The sequence below is a fragment of the Podarcis gaigeae genome (genome assembly GCF_964106915.1).
Source record: "Podarcis gaigeae genome assembly, chromosome: 17".
Lineage (NCBI taxonomy): Eukaryota > Metazoa > Chordata > Lepidosauria > Squamata > Lacertidae > Podarcis > Podarcis gaigeae.
Genome location: NC_139694.1, coordinates 31,774,694 through 31,793,760, shown reverse-complemented (window position 1 = coordinate 31,793,760; position 19,067 = coordinate 31,774,694). Strand labels below are relative to the sequence as shown.

General features: G+C 44.6%; 1 protein-coding gene across 4 annotated transcripts in view; it reads right to left on the bottom strand.

Moving 5' to 3' along the window:
* Positions 1–14,972, bottom strand: part of RASAL3 (RAS protein activator like 3) — a 59,968-nt gene extending 44,996 nt beyond the window's left edge. For 2 of the 4 annotated variants that reach the window (XR_014559323.1, XM_083718528.1), the window contains exon 1: positions 4,201–4,989. Coding sequence is in view for 1 of the 4 variants with exons in the window: in XM_083718528.1 (XP_083574654.1) it covers positions 4,201–4,266 (66 nt within the window). In the remaining 3 variants the exon portion in view is untranslated. Of the gene's footprint in view, positions 1–4,200; positions 4,990–11,929; positions 12,076–14,290; positions 14,459–14,839 lie in introns of those variants that run through there. The other 2 variants (XM_083718532.1, XM_083718531.1) reach the window with 2 other exon arrangements.
* Positions 14,973–19,067: the final 4,095 nt, after the last annotated feature.

Sequence of the window (19,067 nt, the reverse complement as noted above, 5' to 3'; positions counted from 1 at the left end):
GAAAAAATGAAAGACAAAGTGCGAGACTGGTTACATTACGCTCAGATTCAAGAAATTTTTAAAAAGGATAAAAAGCTAGGATTCCAGGTGGAGAAATCGAAGCTGGAAACAGAATTGTTAGAACCTAAGACTAAAGTACTCTCAAGAATGTATAACTTGCTGTTGAAATGGAATACACAAGATGAAATGGTTAAGTCGGCCATGATAAAGTGGGCACAGGATATTGGGCATAATATTATGTTTGAGGATTGGGAAAGGTTGTGGACCACGGGGATGAACTTCACGGCATGTAATGCTCTGAAGGAAAATGTAATGAAAATGATATATAGGTGGTACATGACCCCAGTTAAACTAGCCAAAATATGCCATGTGCCAGACAACAAATGTTGGAAATGTAAGGAAAATGAAGGAACATTCTTTCACCTCTGGTGGACTTGTCCCAGGGTGAAGGTCTTCTGGGAAATGATATATAATGAGCTGAAAAAGGTATTTAAGTATACCTTCCTTAAGAAACCAGAGGCCTTCCTCCTGGGCATTGTCGGCCAGATGGTGCCAAAGAAGGATCGAACATTCTTTTTGTACGCAACAGCAGCAGCAAGGATACTTATCGCCAAGAAGTGGAAAACTCAAGATCTACCCACTCTGGAAGAATGGCAGATGCAGCTGATGGACTATATGCAACTGGCTGAGATGACTGGCAGAATTCGAGACCTGGGAGAAGAGAGGGTTGAAGAAGATTGGAGGAAATTTAAGACTTATTTACAAAAATATTGTGATTTGGTGGAAAGTTAAGTAGGATGTTTGATCATAAATAATTGGCCACCACAAAATCGGATCGAAATGGGATGTAAAGTGAGATTAAGAGAAATTAATTTACAGAGGATTATATTTAAATAAGTGGTTATAAAATTTGCAAATTAGATGATAAATTGCTGGGAAAAATTTATGATGATGAAAATGGCAGCGGGAGATGTGAGGAAGTCCAAAGAAGTCATGAAACTCTGTTGAGATAAAAGAAAGGTTGTTTATCTTTGTACTTTATTTTGTAAAAACCCCTAATAAAAATTTATTAAAAAAAAAAATAAGATCGAGTGTAACCTTATCTTGCCGAATCAGCAACTTTGCGAGGGAAAATTATAAGATTGAGCTGGAGGAGAAAAGTGGAATTGTTTAAAAAAAAAAAAGCAACCCCCCCGGAATCCCTGGAGCGATTCGTGAAACTGCCTGGAGAAAAGTGATGGAGGTTTTGACAGCTGTCAAAGAGCTGTCAAAAAGGAAGATTAAAATAGAGACTTTGTTATAAGGACTTTGCCGGTTATATTTGTTACAAATTGAATACAAACTGTTTTAAATATCGGTCAACAAGCTACTTGGTCTGGTGGATGTGATTCTGGAAGGGAACTTTGTTATTGCAATCCACCTAGAGGAGCCGAGGGACATTGCATGTGTTTTTCACAGGAAATGTGAACAGTTGAATGGAACTTTCAATCTCCTGGGAAACTGCAGGAATGGAACACTATTTTGTCTACAGAGGTCTACACACTACAGGAAACAATGGAACTATTTGTTGGAAAATGAAAGGAACATGAGGTAATGTTTTGCTTCAAGAATAGCAAACCTCTGCAGAGACACTAGAAACTTTTGGAAAAAGAACATTTCTGTGGGAGAACAGAGAAATAAAAAGGAGGAGAATGATTGATAAGAACAAGGAAACAACAAGAACTGGACAGAACTGGGGGAACATTTGGGATATTCAGGTTTGACAAGCTTATGGATACAAAATTGGAGTTTTTACTCCTGGATATAAAAACCTGGATAGAAGAAATGGGCCCTTATTTGATAGACTCCTTCTACGATTGGACATCCGTAATTAAAGACTGGCAAAGAACCTGAGGGACATAGTGTAATGTGGGAACTCCAGGAAGATATTAGAAGTGGAGGGATAGGTGAAACGCAAAGGGGAAAGAGGGGAGGGAAAATTGGAATCCAAAGGCTGTAAAATTATTATTTATATTTATCTTATTTCCATCTGTACTATGTTTGAAAGGGGGAAACTCGTTGAAGGGTATAGATCGATCTTAGGGGATGGGAATTTGGATAAATTGGGTTATTGATGAAGAGTGTAATTTGGGGATAAGAATTTGTTGAATTTAATTGCTTATTTGGAAGATTTGGAACACAAGAGGGGGTAGGGAGGGGAAGTCCTAGTTATTGGCAATAGATTGGATTTAATTTGTTTTGATTTGTTCTAATTTGGAAAACCTTAATAAAAATTATTATAAAAAAAAAAAAACAGAAGGTGCACATTTGCAAAATGGACTTGGGCTGCTTGGACCAGGCTCAGCCAAAGCTCTCTCCCAGTCGATCCATTCTGCCACCAGAGAGCAGGTTATACACATTTCACATCTGCATTTCTTCCTATAAGGAGCCACATGGCAACCCAGTTCAGAGCGGGCAACTTGCTGAAGGGGGCCAAGCCTTGATGTTATTATTATTACTATTATTTATTAAATTCATATCCATCCTTCATCCAAGGATCCCAGGATTGCTCTTCTCCAGACTTGTGTGTGACGAGCACACATTGAGTGGAATTTAACACCATGCTACAGTGATCATTCTTTGAGCCAGTTGCCAAACCATCTCTCCCTTCCTTATGCTATTTTGGGGGTTCTTCAGATCCTGCAGAGCTGATGTGGGAGAGGAGGGGAGAAAAGCCCTTATTGCACTAGTGGGACCTGTTGTACTGGCTATTCAGTTGAATCAAACTCATTCAGTTTTGCATCTTGCTTGTGCATCAAAGGGCTTGCCCATCCTTCTGCTTGTCTTGGGCCTAGAAAGCCCAGGTCTCGGCAATTTTCCACTTCTTTCCAAGGGAAAACCAGCTCTTTAGTGATAGGTCAGAACAAATGGCATTCTGGGGAAAACCTGAATTGCTGTTTGCTCCGATTGAGCGCTAAAGAGCAGTTTTCCTTGAAGAAAAGCAACAGGACGGGGGGGGGGGGAGTGTGGATGAGCCCCCAGTCAACCATTCAGATGCTGCAAGTCCATTTTGCAGCAGTGCCAGCAAAAGTTTCCTAGGACAAATGATGCCTGCCTCCAGCATAACAGCGCAAAGAGGATTCTTAGACAATTGAACAGGTAAGACCCTGGAGCAAGGGCCAAATTAAATGCGACAGCAAGAGTTGTGATTGGATCTTCTTTGTTTTCAAAAGATCAAAGTGAAGGAGCCCAAATTAGATCAGGGTCATGACACATGGGGATGTGAGCTAAACCCTCTCACCTTGTGCCATTGACCCATTCTACGTGTGTCTTTTATTTATTCGAAAAGTTTCTATGTTTTTGTGTGACCTATGGTTGACTGACTGATATTTATATGCAACCTTTTGTCAATAATTTCCAACTGGGTCATAAACATTAAAAACAAGTTCAATAATGACAAACAATATAAACAAAACATACAGCACATCAAAGCACAATTAGCAACGAGAGATGTCAAAATATTCATGATTTCTGAAATAATTTTATAAGGTCTAGGTGAAAAGACAAAGTTTTTTGCCTGACACCTAAAAGAAAGCAAAGTTCAGAGCAGATGTTCATAGGCTGCAGCAAACTTCTTAGAACTGTGAAAGCTCTGGCATCACAGCTTTCATCAAGTGCAAAAGGGAATATGGGTGGACGATGGGACAACCAGCCTCATATAACCACCATGCTTAATTCATGTATGAAGGGGTTAAAACCATAGAGTAAGCTCTGTCCTGTCCTGCCAGGCTTAGCTGGGTCACTTCCCCCCATCTATTGTTGTATTCAGTCAACATGAGAAGCTCATTGTGTAAAGAGGTTTGAGTTGGTTGCTGCAGCTCAGACCACATGGCTTTCAGAAGCCTCTCTTGAGTTCCTATACCAATATTTCAGGAACTTTCACCACTTTGCAACTAAGCTGGCTTAAATTTTTAACATAATTTTATTTATAGATTTCATTTATATACATTTCAATAGTTTAACAATAGTTCTAACATTTCAAACCTCCCTCCCGCCTCTTTCTGCGGTTCCTTGCATTTATTTTATCATTTTCTGCATATTCTAAATTAACCTAACTTATTCTCCTTTTATACTTAGCCAGGTTTTATTGCCTGTGAACTTTCTGAAGCACATGAATCTGAGCTTTAGAGAGTTTATAATCAAGCAAAAAATTTAACTTACCAAACTTGTGGTCTTTTTCCTATGCCGGAAGAAGAGGGAATCTCTGGAACTCACTTTGAAGGGCATATTTTAAAGGTCTAACAGCCTATATTTCCACTGTTTGCTGCATATTTTGCGACTTTAAATCTCCACTGGTATTTCTCCCACCAAAAAGTACTTGCCCCAAACTTGGATCTTGGCACCCAGGAATTCTCTGTTTATATCTATTTTTCTCTTGCACCAGTATGGACAACACCGGCGTCTCCGATTGGTGAGCAGTATGAAGCCTCTGGATTTGCCAAGTCTGGCTTCGACGCGAGGATCCTGGCCTTCCAGCTGCTCGGACAACACAACAGCAGCACCCGGCCTTCAGGCTTCCTCCTCATCCTTTCCCACACTCTCCAGGCCTACACCTGAGTACTGCAGGACCAGCCCTACCACAATGGCACACGCCTAAGTTACACCCTGTTTGGATGACTGCAACATGCTTTTGAAAAGTGTTCGGAAACTTCAACCAGCTCAAAGAGCTGCAGCCAGATTGCTGCCTGGCAATGGTTATAGGAAGCAGACAACTCCCTTGTTGCAAGAGCTCCATCGGCTACCAGTCTGTGTCCAGGCACAATTCAAAGTGCCGGTTATGACCTATGAAGCCCTGCGTGGCTTAGGTCCAACGTCTCTGAAATACCATACTCCCGCATGTGAACCTGTCCTGGTTCTGAGATTTTGAGAAAGGGTCTTCTTGGTGGCTGCTCCCAGGCAACTTTGGAACTCCCTCCCTGTTTTGACTGTTTCTCTCCTTGTTGTCCCTCTGCCGACAAGGACTCTTGGGAACAGACTGCTTTTAATGAAAGGCCTGAACCCCTCTGACATGATTTTATATCTCCTCGCAGACACAGATGTATGTGACCTGGCGTGTAGCACTCTTTGCAACTGCTGCTAGGAAAATTAGAGCAAATTATATAGCCAAGGTAGCCATCAACTGTAAAGGAGATGAATTTATTTGACCCTATCTATCTACATCAGGCTATGCTCTATCTTTGTCACCAAACTCCGAGTATAAATTGCACACTGTATTAATTGGCATTGCTTTTTGATATATTCGTGGCCATGTGATAATTTTAGCTTATGAATTTTATTGTTTAATGTCTTGATCTGTATATTGGGGTACTTTTATAGCTCTGTTTAGAGTACGTAATGTTTTGATAATATGAATGTTTTAAGTCTTTTGTATCAATCCAGTATATTTTCCTTTAATTATCGAATGATTCTGTGAACATTGCGGCAGTCTTTGGCTATGCGCAATAAAACTGACTGACAAACTAATTAAAGGCCTGGTTTTACTGTTATTATTTGTATGGTTTTAATAGATTTTTTATAATATAGATAAATTCTGTCAAAGCTTAATTTTAAGAAAACAATTGCTTATTTCCTATGTTTTTAGCTCTTGTTTTTATCTGTCAGCTGCCTTGAGTCCCTGCAAATATGCAATAATAAATATGCAATAAATAATAGTAATAATAATCCACAGTGAGCTGTAACCAAAGTTTATTCTTGGCTAACCACTCATGGTTTGTTTGGGGGAAACAAACCATAAGTCCAAGTTTAGACATAACACCAAGCCAAACCATGGTTTACCTTCCTGCAGCACAGCAGTAGGGGAGGAGCCAAGCACTTTCTCCCCTTAAACCATAGTTTAAAACATAGGTGAACTAATGTGACTGTTGCAACCCACATGGAAATAACATATAAGGTAAAGGTACGGCCAGTCGTGTCCGACTCTAGGGTTGTGTGCCCATCTCACTTAAGAGGCCGGTGGCCAGCGCTGTCCGCAGACACTTCCGGGTCACGTGGCCAGTGTGACAAGCTGACGATTGGCAAGTCCTAGGCGCTGAGGTTTTACCCACAGCGCCACCCGCGTCCCTCGGAAATAACATAGTGCCCTGAAAATCTGTCCCGAGTTAACACTCAAAACCAGCAGTGGAAAAACAGGAAAAAACCTCATAGATGTGTTAAGAGAGGCATTCAAATAAATAAAACTGAGGACCCAAGTAAGAAGGGGAGGGAAGTCAAGTATAAAAGGAATACGAATGAATCAATTTTTATTTTTGTTTTATTATTTTTTATAAATACATGTTTCACCATAGGAGAACTGAGATGTTATAATGTGATTCTATGAATGTAACTTAAAAGAAACCAATGATTTGCCCAAAAAGAAGAAGAAAGAAAAACGAGTGAAATGTATAAAACTACTGAAATGTATAAACTTGAAAAGTGTAAATAAAATTTGAAAAAAAAAGAATTACGTCTCTCAAAGCCTGGCGCTCAAGCCTGCCTGAAAACCACATCCTCTGGTCTGGAAACATTCTTTCTAATACAAAGGCATGGGTGGCAATCTCCATAACTTTTTGGGAAGGCAAAAGCCCTCTGCAGATGTTCAGATGCACGCTGCTACTGAACAGACCACCTGCAGTAGGTCAGAGGAGCCCTCGTCCAGATTAAGCCTTGCCAAGCAGCAAGTGATGGAGAGTGCTACATCAGATAGGATAGCTGACCTGTTTCTCAGAGGCCACTGACAGCAGCTAGAAAGAGCAGGTTTGTCGGTTTTCACCACAGCCATCGAATGCAGACAGCAGACTCATAATCGTACTGCCCCCCCACGCCCCCATGCAGCGCAACCAGACTTACATTTGAGGACAAAGGCCTGTAATTGGAAGCAGACTTAACTCAGCGCTTCAAGCTGTTTTCCACACCAGAGTGATATGAAAAGGTGTTCAATTCAGAATCAAAAAATATGTGTAGAGTCCTCTTCCCCCAACACACACACACAACTGAATGCATGATTTACCTAAATTGTTGTGGTTTCTCAAAATAGCTGCGCTACTGTTTCCTCTGACAGCACTGTGGCGCTGACATAAAAGTAAAAGCTCATTATTTTCAGTGTGGATCCCAGGGCAAAGCTTCAGCCGCTCCTTTTTCGCCCTTCAGCAGCAGCGCTGAGGGCCGGGCTGGCTGTAGAAAGTTCTAGACCAGCATTTCCTTTCGCCTGTAGACTTGGCCCGGAAAATGTGCCGAGTGTGGATTGCAGCAGCTCGGCTGCTCACCAAAACACTGTCACCACCGTGTTATGCTGAAGAAATGCACTGGCTGCCAGTCAACTACCAAGCTAAGTTCAAGGTGTGAAAAGATATGTGCAGCATGGGATCAGGATACCTGAAAAAACATCTCACCCCTTATATATTCAACTGATCTCTCTGCAGGCCTCTATCATCCCACCAGGAGGTTCAGTTCCATTTACTATCAAACCCTCCAAGTGTCACCATTTTCCAGGACAGTCCTGGAATTATGAAAGCCATCCCGGCTTCTGACCTGGCCCCAGAATGTCCCGATTTTCCCTGCCATTGCCATCGCACTCAGGGAAGAGGATGAGCCTGTGGTTGTCTCCACAGTGGCTGCAGTTGTAAAGAACTCCCTGTTGCCAACCTCCTCCCTTGGGCAACTCATAGCGGCTGCCTAAAAGTGGGTGAGGAGTAGGGGAGGCTGCCCCTGGTGAGGTCCAGGCCCAGACAGAGGGGGGGGCATAGGGGCCACTTGGCCCGGGCCTCTGATTCCAAAGGGGGCCTCGGTCAGCATATATTCCCTATGCATTTTTAAAAAGCACTATTGTACAGTCATACCTTGGGTTGAATGTGCTTCGGAATGAGCGCGTTCGAGTTGCGCTCAGCAGCAACCCAGAAGTAACGGAGCATGTTACTTCTGGGTTTCACTGCTTGCGCAGACACTCAAAATGACGTCATGCGCATGCGCAGAAGTGCCAAAACGTGACCCGCGCACACACAAACGCACAGACACGGGTTACGTTTGCTTCCAGATGCGAACGGGGCTCCGGAATAGATCCCGTTTGCATCTAGAGGTACCGCTGTATATCTATATTTTCCATTTTGTCTTTATATGCAGATACGGTTCAAGCCTTGAAATAAAATTATTTGTCAGCATAACTTTCACAAAAATTATTTATATGCTTACTTATTTATAAGACTTCAGTTATCCCCAGGGTAAAAAGGGGGGGCACATTATCTTCCTGGCCCAGGCCTCTGCCTGGCTCTGCAAGGCCCTTCAAGCCCCGTGTGATGCACTAGCTCTGAGGCGCATGCAGAGGGCAAGAAAGGGGGAGCAGAGTACAAGGAGTCCTGATTTTTTTAAAAAAAATGTTTTGTGCATACGTGTCTAATCCTGCCCCTTTCTAGTATTTATTTCTTGGTGTGTGTTTTTCACACTGTGGACTCAAGCTTAACGTGAGTCAGCAGTGTGATGCAGCAGTATAATGCTTTTCAATTGAAAAACTTGATGGCACTAATCCACTAGCTGAAGGGGAAACCATGTGTGAAAACAGAACTTTCAGAATCAATCTATAGAGCAGGTCTTTTCTCACTTACTTTGCTTGCTAAGGCACAAACCCCTTCCTATATGCTACAGTGACCATATGGAAATCAAAAGTTTTTTAAGCTAGTCCCGCTGATCTCTCTTCTCACCCCTCGCACCCTGTCTTTTCAGGAGGCGGGGGGCATGGCAGGACTGGAGCAGTTGGGAACAGACTCTACTTTAAAAAGATTCTTATGTAAATGGTATTCCCACATGGAGGGAACTTTTCCTTGTCAGTCTACAAAATCTCAGATGGTTGTGGTATCACCTTAACCAGCTGTTAGGATTGCTTTTAAAACCAGATCTCTCTGTCCAGGCATACAGGAATCTGACCGTGTTAGAACACATTTTTGTTAACTTTCCAATTGTTTAAGGAGATAGCATCTTCAATTTATAGAGTGCTAATAGCCCCTGAGGGACGCAGGTGGCGCTGTGGGTAAAAGCCTCAGTGCCTAGGACTTGCCGATCGAAAGGTCGGCGGTTCGAATCCCCGCGGCGGGGTGCGCTCCCGTCTTTCGGTCCCAGCGCCTGCCAACCTAGCAGTTCAAAAGCACCCCTGGGTGCAAGTAGATAAATAGGGACCGCTTACTAGCGGGAAGGTAAACGGCGTTTCCGTGTGCGGTTCTGGCTCTGGCTCTGGCCAGAGCAGCGATGTCACGCTGGCCACGTGACCCGGAAGTGTCTCCGGACAGCGCTGGCCCCCGGCCTCTTGAGTGAGATGGGTGCACCAACCCCAGAGTCTGGCAAGACTGGCCCATACGGGCAGGGGTACCTTTACCTTTTAATAGCCCCTGAATATGGCAATTTTGTAAGTACAAGAATGTCCTGAGCAATGGACCTAGAAATTCACATAAAGGGACCTCTGACCATTAGGTCCAGTCGTGACTGACTCTGGGGTTGCAGAGCTCATCTCGCTTTATTGGCCGAGGGAGCCGGCATACAGCTTCCGGGTTATGTGGCCAGCATGACTAAGCCGCTTCTGGCGAACCAGAGCAGCGCACGGAAATGCCGTTTACCTTCCTGCCAAACTGGTACCTATTAATCTACTTGCACTTTCACATGCTTTCGAAATGCTAGATTGGCAGGAGCAGGGAGCTCACCCCGTCGCGGGGATTCTAACCGCCAGCCTTCTGATCGGCTAGTCCTAGGCTCTGTGGTTTAACCCACAGCGACACCCACGTCCCTTAGAAATTCACATACCTAATGAAAAATAGCCTGCCTTGTAGTCTGACATTGAAATCAGTTTCTGTCATAATCTGGGAATCTTCGTTAAAGTTATTGCATAGGTGGTATTATATACCAATAAGGCTATCCCGGATAGCTAAAGAATTTAGCTCCAATTGTTGAAGGAAATGCGCTGTTAAAGGTACTTATATTCATATGTGGTGGCACCTCAATAACATTAAAACTTTCTGGAGCAATGTATTTTCAAAAATTTTAAAATACAGCCTCCAGCTGTTTTTGAACTACAACACCCTTCATCCTTAGCTAGTAGGACCAGTGGTCAGGGATGATGAAGTCCCAAGGTTGAGAAACAATGGTTTAGATCACCGAAGGAAACCACTAAATGAGTCTATACAAATACCAGGACAAGCTTTCGTTGTTTGTTGTTGGACAATTTTTTGTTTTATTGTTGTTACTGTAATTTGGAAAATAAATGATAATATTAATAAAAGGGGGAAAATGCTCATATATTTTAAAGAAACAGGTACTCTGGGAGTATAGAGATGCTCTCGTCTCTTGAGGGGGTGCTGCTCCCTTCTTATGGAGTGGCTGCTGTCCTCTTCTCTTGGTGGAGGACTGTGGTGGGAGCTTCAAAACCTTCCCAAACTCAGACTGGAGGCATCTTGTCAAGCTTCGCCCACAGCTGGACAGCAAGCAGCCGATTAGCAAGAAACATCCATGACTGAAAAAGCAGGGAAGTGGAGGATGAATGTGTAACAGCCACAAACAGAACAGTCTGGCTCCAAATCTGATCCATTTGTGGCTTAAGCCCCTGCCTCCTTTCAGAAGGGCTGGACGCCACCAGTTTATATACCTGGGGTGCCACTTCTGAAGTGCCGAGGAAGTGGTAGAGCACTTGTGGACCTGAAGAGAGACAAGACGGAGGAAGAGTCTACCCACCAGGACTGGCCTGTGCAGTTTCCCACCTTTGAATGAGGAAACGTGGTTTTATGGTCTCCCTTTTTATCACTGGCCTCTTGCCATGCTGCTTGTAGGCCCTTTTGAGAACAGACTGCCATTCTAGCAGGGTTCCTTGGGCCTGGTCCAGTTGCTGCAGGGCTCATCTGCTGCTGTCCTCCAATTGTCCTCCTGAGCGAGGCCTATGAGCTGGGAAGAGGGACCCACGACAAGGCGATGGCCTGCACAACAGTCTGGAGGGTCTCCAGTTGAGCAAGAGAAGCAGCCTTATTTGGGATCTTTAGAAACTCTCCAAGGTTGGGGAAGGACAGTTGGGATGTGCAGGAACCGCAGGTGAGAGGCCTCCATCATAAACAGCTGTGCACAAAGAAGGCAGAAAGGGGAGGGACAGACATCAGATAGACACCAAATCCCACCAGAGTTTGGAAACAACACAGCTAAAGTAGGTTGTGTTTTTAAAGAAGAGTTGGGTTCTGCCTTTCAAGGAGAGATGGAACCTGCTCTCTTCCTGGACTGGGAGCGATGCCCAAAGAGTCACCCTTGGTGGGGCCTTAAGGAGCTGTTTGTCCAGTAAGATCATTGGTCTACCTCCACACTGACTGGAAGGTGGCACTCCAGGGTCTCAGGCAGGAGTCCTTCCTTCCCAGCCCTATGTGCATGGGGGGGGGGTGAGGTGCCAAACTGGGTCTTTGACTCGGGGAAAATAAAGCCTAGTTTCTCCCCTGCCTAAATACAATATAAGATTCTAGTCCTCGCAGTCCCAAAGGGCTGATTTAAATGAGAACACAGGATGCTGTCTTCTAGTGATTCAAACCACATTAGCACATCTAGCTCCCTATGGTTTACACTGAGTGGCAGAAGCAGCTCTCTAGGGGGCATTCCCAGCGCTGCCTGGAAATGCCACCAGGGATTTTGCATGCACAAACACAGGCTCCACTACTGAGCAATGGCCCTTTGCCAGCCAGGACAGCATTTTACTGATGGGGGGCGGAGCAGGGAGGTGGTACCGGTAATTATCCTGCCATTTGGATGGAGACAAACCAAAAAAACTCAGAAAAATAACTGGAACACTCCCTGGGAACATGGAATTTATGAAGGTCAAAAAACCAAGGAGCATCTTTAAAAACTGCCCATGGGGTGGGGGAGAACAAAGCTTCAGAATGTCTCCCCTCTTCCCCGCTTACCTTACCTTCTGTGGCAGCAGGGGAGGCAGAAGACCATTCTCCGGGCTTTCAACTGAGTCAAAGGTAGTTGTCCGAAGTAGACAGATGTTTCCGATGCCAACTGATCCAAAAAAGACAGTTCTCTAAAGCAGCAAGGCATCTCTGGTGTCAACTGATTTAAAGGAGACAGTTGAATGAGCTTTTAACTGATCTCAAGATCCTTTCAAACAACTCACCGGGTTTCCTGGGAAACAAAACATTCCACAGCCCATTGTGAAGTCAGATTTGACCAAGGCCTCACCCAATGGACTGTGGGCTCCCTCTCTCTCCCTCTCAGGCCCATATCAACACTTGGTATCTTTATCCAACTTCCAAGCACCTACCTTGTCCCTTGATTTACCCCTCACTAGGAGGGCCAGGGCAGCTGGATCTGGACTTCCCTTACAGTTTCGCACCCCCAGCCTTGCATCGCTGTGGGAATCAAAGGGAATAAAGTGGGCCCTGACTGTGATCCGGTTTCCACCACCTCATGAAAACTCACCTCCCTGCCCAAGGTGTTGGCTGGCTGTTCCACCTTTAGTCATGGTGTATTATCTGTTCCAGTGGTTTGAAAGTTCTTGCCTTTTCAGTTTAGGGTGTGGGCTACACCTTCTCTTTCCACCTGGCTAACTCACCACCTCTGGGAAGCTTCCAAAAAACAAATTTGTACTCTCAGGGGGTCTTTCGTGGTGCTTTATTCTTACTTGAACACCCCACCTTTCCTCCAAGGAACTCGAGGTGGTATACATGGTGTGCTATCCCTGTCCAAATTATCTTTGCAATAACCCTCTGAAGTAAGCTAGGCTGCCTCCAATACTGGAAGGAGTATGAGGCTATGGTGGCTTTGAAGGATGCCCCCCACACCCTGGGTTGGGGGCTGGGGAATGAGAGCTGGAGGGTGGGGGGTTCACCCTGAGGGAGCCCCATTCCCATTATTCAAAAATCGTATCCTAGACCTTTGGCAGATACGGCCAAATTTTTACAATATGAAAGTATGACAAGCAGAAACAAAAGTTACCCCAGGCCTAGATAAACTACAACACAAACTTATTATGCTTAATTCCCCTTGAAAAGGAGATGTTCCCCCTCATTTATAACAAATATTAAACTGAAATGTTAAAAAAAAGAAATGAATCTGGAAAAAGTGATCTATAACCAAAAAAAAAAAAAAAAAGGATAAAAGCATAAGAGGAATTTAAGATTCTCAATCTCCTTGACAAGACGCAGAACTCTTTCTTCCACAGTCAAATTATCTTCTGTTACCAAAATAGAAGAGGCTTCACAGTTGTATAGTTGAACTAGCACGATCACCATATGTTTTTAGGCACCAGGTGAAAAGGTATCTTCTATAACCAGGCCTTTGGCCTTTAACTCTCTCTGCCCCCCCGCCTGCCCCACAACACACACACAGTGAGAGAGATTCGGAGCAGAAGACATTGCCCTCTCTCCCTCTTTCTTGCAGTGCTCTGCCTGCATTTCCAAGAAAAGGGCTGAAGGGAGAGGGGCCATGTTTCTGGGCCACCAGCAGGCAGCAAGAATGAGGAGGAAGTTTTATAAAAGGGGTTTTATTTTCTCAAGTGAGGGTCACCTGGTGCCTTCATTATACACCTTTAGGTGCCAAGCAAATGAGAGTAAACTCTCCAGATGCAGGTGAGGGCCTCCTCCTCCTCCTCCTTGCAGACTGTGTCCACCAGCTACACATTTTGAGGCGATTTTGGCACTTCTCAGTCGGAAAGCCTTTCTTACCTATGTGTCAAGTCACCACAATTTTTTAAACAGACAAAGGTGACAGCTGGTTACTTCTCTTTGCACACAGTGACACAATTTTTCATTTTGAGTGCAGAACTGATCCCAGGGTCCTCTCTCCTAAAAAGGTCCTTTGCTCCACTTTCCACACTAGACAGTGAGTGGCTAGTTCTGGCCATTCGCAATCAGGGTCAGGACAAACTCCTGACTAGTTACCCAATGTTATGATGATAAATCACCTTGTTTTATGTGTCCAAACCCTCCAGATGTTGCTGCTAGATTCCAACTGCCCTCCTTCCCCTACTCCATGACATCTGACATCCCGGATCTGCTGTCTAGGGCTGATAGTGTGGGAAGGTTTTACTTTAGCAGAGTTAAGCAATCCCCTTTATAAGTTTATGCAGCGATCAGCTTGTTGCTGAGTCGTCTGGGTTCTACTAGTAAAGATGCCTTCCTGGTTAAGAATCCCTTTGAATACCTTTTAAAGAATACACACACAAATCTGATTCATGTTAATATAAAACTATTTTACCCTCAGATTTATTCAGGTTTACAGAACTGCATCTCAAGGCAGGCTTAGGTTACATGACAAGCAAATAAACTATACCAGAGGGAAGTTGGTCCTGAGGTGACTGCAGCAGAGCAGTTATTTTTCAAAACTACCAGCAACCGACAAACTGGTTGTCACAGCAACCAGTTAGAACATGGAGGCCGTTAGTCCTCTGTCGGTATGTTGCACTTGACTGCACCTTTACATCCCCCAGATAGGAGTTGGGGGTTGAGAAACTAATTCAAGATGCTGGAAATGCACCCGATGGAGGGAATACTTAAGGGTGCAGGTGTGAGCCCTGCAAGGTGGGGGGTGTATTTTAGGGCTGCGTGAAAAATGAGCTCCCAGAATTTCCTATTTGTGGGTGGTGAAACTGGTGGCAGCGGGAAGATTTTACTGATTTTGGGGGGAGGGAGGTGGTAATTCTCCTGCCATTTGAATGGAGACAAATGGGGGAGGGAATCAGAAAATTAACCAGAACACTCCCTGGAAGCCTAGGATTTATGAAGGTCAAATAACGAAGGAGCATCTTTTAAAATTGCCCATGGGGTGGGGGGAGAAGAACAAGGCTTCAGAATGTCCCCCCCCCTTCCCCTCTTACCTTCATTTCTGTGGCAGCAGGAGAGACAGAAGACCATTCTCTGGGCTTTCAGCTGAGCCAAAGATAGTTGTCGGAAGGAGACAGATGTTTCCGATGCCAACTGATCCAAAAAAGACAGTTCTCTAAAGCAAAACATCTCTGGTGCCAACTGATCTGAAGGAGACAGTTGAATGAGCTTTTAACTGATCTCAGGAGCCTTTCAAACAACTCACCTGGTTTCCTGGGAAACAAAACATTCTGCAGCCCATTGTGAAGTCAGATCTTGGCCAAGACCTCACCCAATGGACTGTGCGCTGGCGCTCGCTCTCTCTCTCTCTCTCTCTCTCTCTCTCTCTCTCTCTCTCCCCCTCCCCATATCAGTCCCATGTCAACACTTGGTATCCTCATCCAGCTTCCAAGCACCTGGCCTGCCCTTTAATTTAGCCCTCACCAGGAGGGCTAGGACAGCTGGATCTGGGCTTTCCTGACAGTTTCGCACCCCCAGCCTTGCATCCCTATGGGATTCAAAGGGAACAAAGTGGGCCCTGACTGTGATCCAGTTTCCAACACCTCATAAAAACTCACCTCCCTGCCTAAGGTGTTGGCTGGCCGGCTGTTCCTCCTTTAGTCATTGTGTATTATTGGTTCCAGTGGTTTGAAAGTTCTTGCTTTTTCATTTTAGGGTGTGGGCTACACCTTCTCTCTCCGCCTGGCTAACTCACCAACTCTAGGTAGCTTCCAAAAAAGACATTTGTATTCTCAGGAGGTCTTCCTTGGTGCCTTATTTTCACTTGAAAACCCCACATTTCCTCCAAGGAAGTCAAGGTGTGCTTTCCCTGTGCAAATTATCCTTGCAATAACCCTCTGAGGTAAGCTAGGCTGCCTCCAATACTGGAAGAAGTATGAGGCTATGGTGGCTTTGAAGGATGCCCCCAACACCCTGGGTTGGGGGCTGGGGAATGAGAGCTGGAGGGTGGGGGGTTCACCCTGAGGGAGCCCCATTCCCATTATTCAAAATGCTATCCCAGAACTTTAAATGTGTAGCACAGATACGGCCTAATAATAAATATAATTTATTATTTCTACCCTGCCCATCTAGCTGGGTTTTCTCAGCCACTCTTGGCAGCTCCCAACAGAATATTAAAAACATGATAAAACATCAAACATTAAAGACTTCCCTAAACAATACAAAAGTAAGACAAGCAGAAACAGAAGTTACCTCAGACCCAGATAAACACAACACAAACAAACTTATGATGCTGAATCCCCCCTGAAAAGGAAATATAGCCCCTTATTTAACTAACATTAAACTGAAACGTTGAAAAAAGTGACCTAAAACAAAAAAAGGATAAAAGCATAAAAGGAACTTAAGATTCTCAATTTCTCTAGCAAGATGCAGAACTCTTTTCTTTCACAGACAAATTTACCACAGATAGAAAAGGCTTTGCATCTGTACCAGTTGCACTGGACTACCATCATATGTGATACAGGAAAGCCATACTGGGGTGAAGGCCTCCTCTTTCAAGGCGTGCCTACTTCTGAAAACTACTGATCTCTGCCAACAAACTACACTACACACTTGAAGGAGCCTCAGTCGTTTCAGAGGTTTCGTCATTCTGACAGAACACTTTTAACTTTTGCCCGTCATAGGGGATGTCACAGGCCCTGCTGCCCAAGGCTGGATTGTCGTCGACAGGATGGGTTTCCCGGTGGGTTGGCTGCAGCTGGGCTCAGCACTGCCTGGGAAACATCCTGGCGAGGCCCGTACATCATGGCCACTGGGGCGCATGGAGTTTCTGCAGGATGCAAGTCTGTAGCTGCTCTGCAACTGTGCACACCTGCAAATAGTCCTGTCCCTGGCCATGCTTCGTCTTTCAGGCCTCCCAGTTCCCCTCATGAAATGGGCTTCTAATTGGGGGTGGCAGCAAAGGGGATGGGGCTGCTGGCCTTCAGGGTTGGCCAGATTTCTGCTTTCCCCACCTGCCCACTCCCTCTTTTTTGCAGGTATCTCTCATGTCTTCCCAGCTGTGAGTTCATCTCCCCCAAGGTCCAATTTGCTCTCTTTGTCCAACTTTGGGGATGTGGTCTCCATCATCTGCACCACATCCAGCATCTCCCTCCTGCTGCACGCCTTCCCCCTTCCTTAGTTGGATGTTGGCATCCCACAAGAAGCACTGGAGACCTTACTGGAACCTGAGGCCCGGAAGCCTAAGTTTGCACACACTTCTTCCCTTTTATTTGATTTGTAAGATTTCTTACCTGCCCTTCACAAGAAGGTCCCAGGGTGGGTGACAGCTATATAGCATACCATTATAAAAATAGATTAAAGAAGCCCAGAGCTAGAAAGGGAACCCAGGGATCATCTAATCCACCCTCTGTGGTAATAATAATAATAATAATAATAATAATAATAATAATAATAATAATAATAATAATATTTATACCCTGCCCATCTGGCTGGACTTCCCTAGCCATTCTGGGCAGCTTCTCCAGTAAAACTGTTCCAGATGGAGAACAGTATAAATTTCAACAAAAGGAGATGAGTGTGACAGAAATGTCAGGGTTAAAAAAAAGATGAAATCTTCAGCAGGGAGGATGCCAGGTGCACCTCCATGGGGAGGGAGTTCCGCTATGTAGGGGCTGCCATGCAGAAAGCCCTGTCTCCCCCACCTCCTGCCCTCCATCCCCCCCCCCCCCATGTCTGATGGTGGGTAGAACTAACACATGCAGATATTAACTCCTGAAAAGAGTGATAGGGATGGAGGCAGCCTCTCGCATCTAATTGGCAGCATCCTGGGCAAGTTATTTCACTGGACCTAGTGGCCCATTTTCCTAAATATCCTTTCATTCTCTACCCCCCAGGCTCTGAGCAGCCCAAGTGTTTTGGGACATACCTTCCATCTGGCTTCCTTGAATTGAAGGTTTCCTGGAGGCTGGTGTCTTTTTCTATGGTCCAAGGCTTGTTTTACATGTATATTCAGGCTGAACAGAAGATGGAGGGGTTGCCAACATTACACTCCAGCAGAGTGTTCTAGGGGCATCACCCAAACTGACAGGGGGCAAGTTAGGCCTCTGTGTCTTTTCCAGCACCAGTCCCAGAGCTGCCTGGTTTTCTCCCTCAAGGACACCGACACTTTGATGGCATCATCTCCAGGCAGGGTCAAGGGAGGAAGTTGTGCCTTTTTCTGCTCCCTTTCCTGAAGCATCCTTAGTTTCCATAGCAACATTTTGGCCCAAGCTTACATCACAAAGCAGATACTTCCCTGGCAACTGTTGGCACAGAGATTATTAACCTAACTGGGCTCATTGACTTCATCAGCAGTTTGCAAATATGACAGCCCTTGCAAGATCTACACAGAATTTTCAGCATCCCTAAGAAGACAGCTTTTAATTTGGTATCTTTGCCCACCTTGTCAATCAGAAAGCTTATGTTTTTCCAAGAAGTAGAACCCATTTCACTCAAAGCTTAGACAACTGAACTATTTAGACAATTCAATCATATTTTACAAAAGTGGTATGCTGTTTATTTTAAAAACACAGCTGCTAAAACACATGACCTCAATAATGGTGAAAAGGTTGGCATTTTTCTGCAGAACTCTGTATTGTTATGGGGTATTTTCTTCTGTGGGGTGACAATGCCTTTTCTGTGGTCTACTGTGGGAGAATATGCATGCTTATCACATAGAATGAGGATGTCTTACTTTGTTTTGGACATGAAAGCAGTTGCAATGTTGATTTTCGTAACCTAGACAGAGCCACACAGAGACCCTGACCACATTATAGATTTAACTACACGGAGTGGCTTAGCAGTCAATCACTCTTCCCAGGGAACTCTGGGAACTGTAACTGTGAGGGGGAAAGGGGTCCCATAACAGCTCTCAGCTTCCTTAACAAGCTATAGTTCCCAGAATTTTTTTTCTTTTTGAGGGGGGAGCCATGACTGCTTCATGCGATATAAAACTGCTTTAAATGTCCAGTGCAGATGGGCCAGAGAAACTAATATGAGAACAATTATTACAGCTGCTGTTGCTAACTTGGTAGCTATGAAGAAACCACGTAGACACAGTGTTATAAGAATTCAAAGGTCTCAAATATAGAATAAATGTTCACAAATGTACAAGGCAAACACATACATAAGTATATGAACCACGTGTCTGAAATAGTACAGGAGAGCAATCCTGAAGCCATTTTGGCTCTCCCAAATTGACCTCAAATATTTCTCTGCAAGGAGGAAGGCAATAGGAAAAGC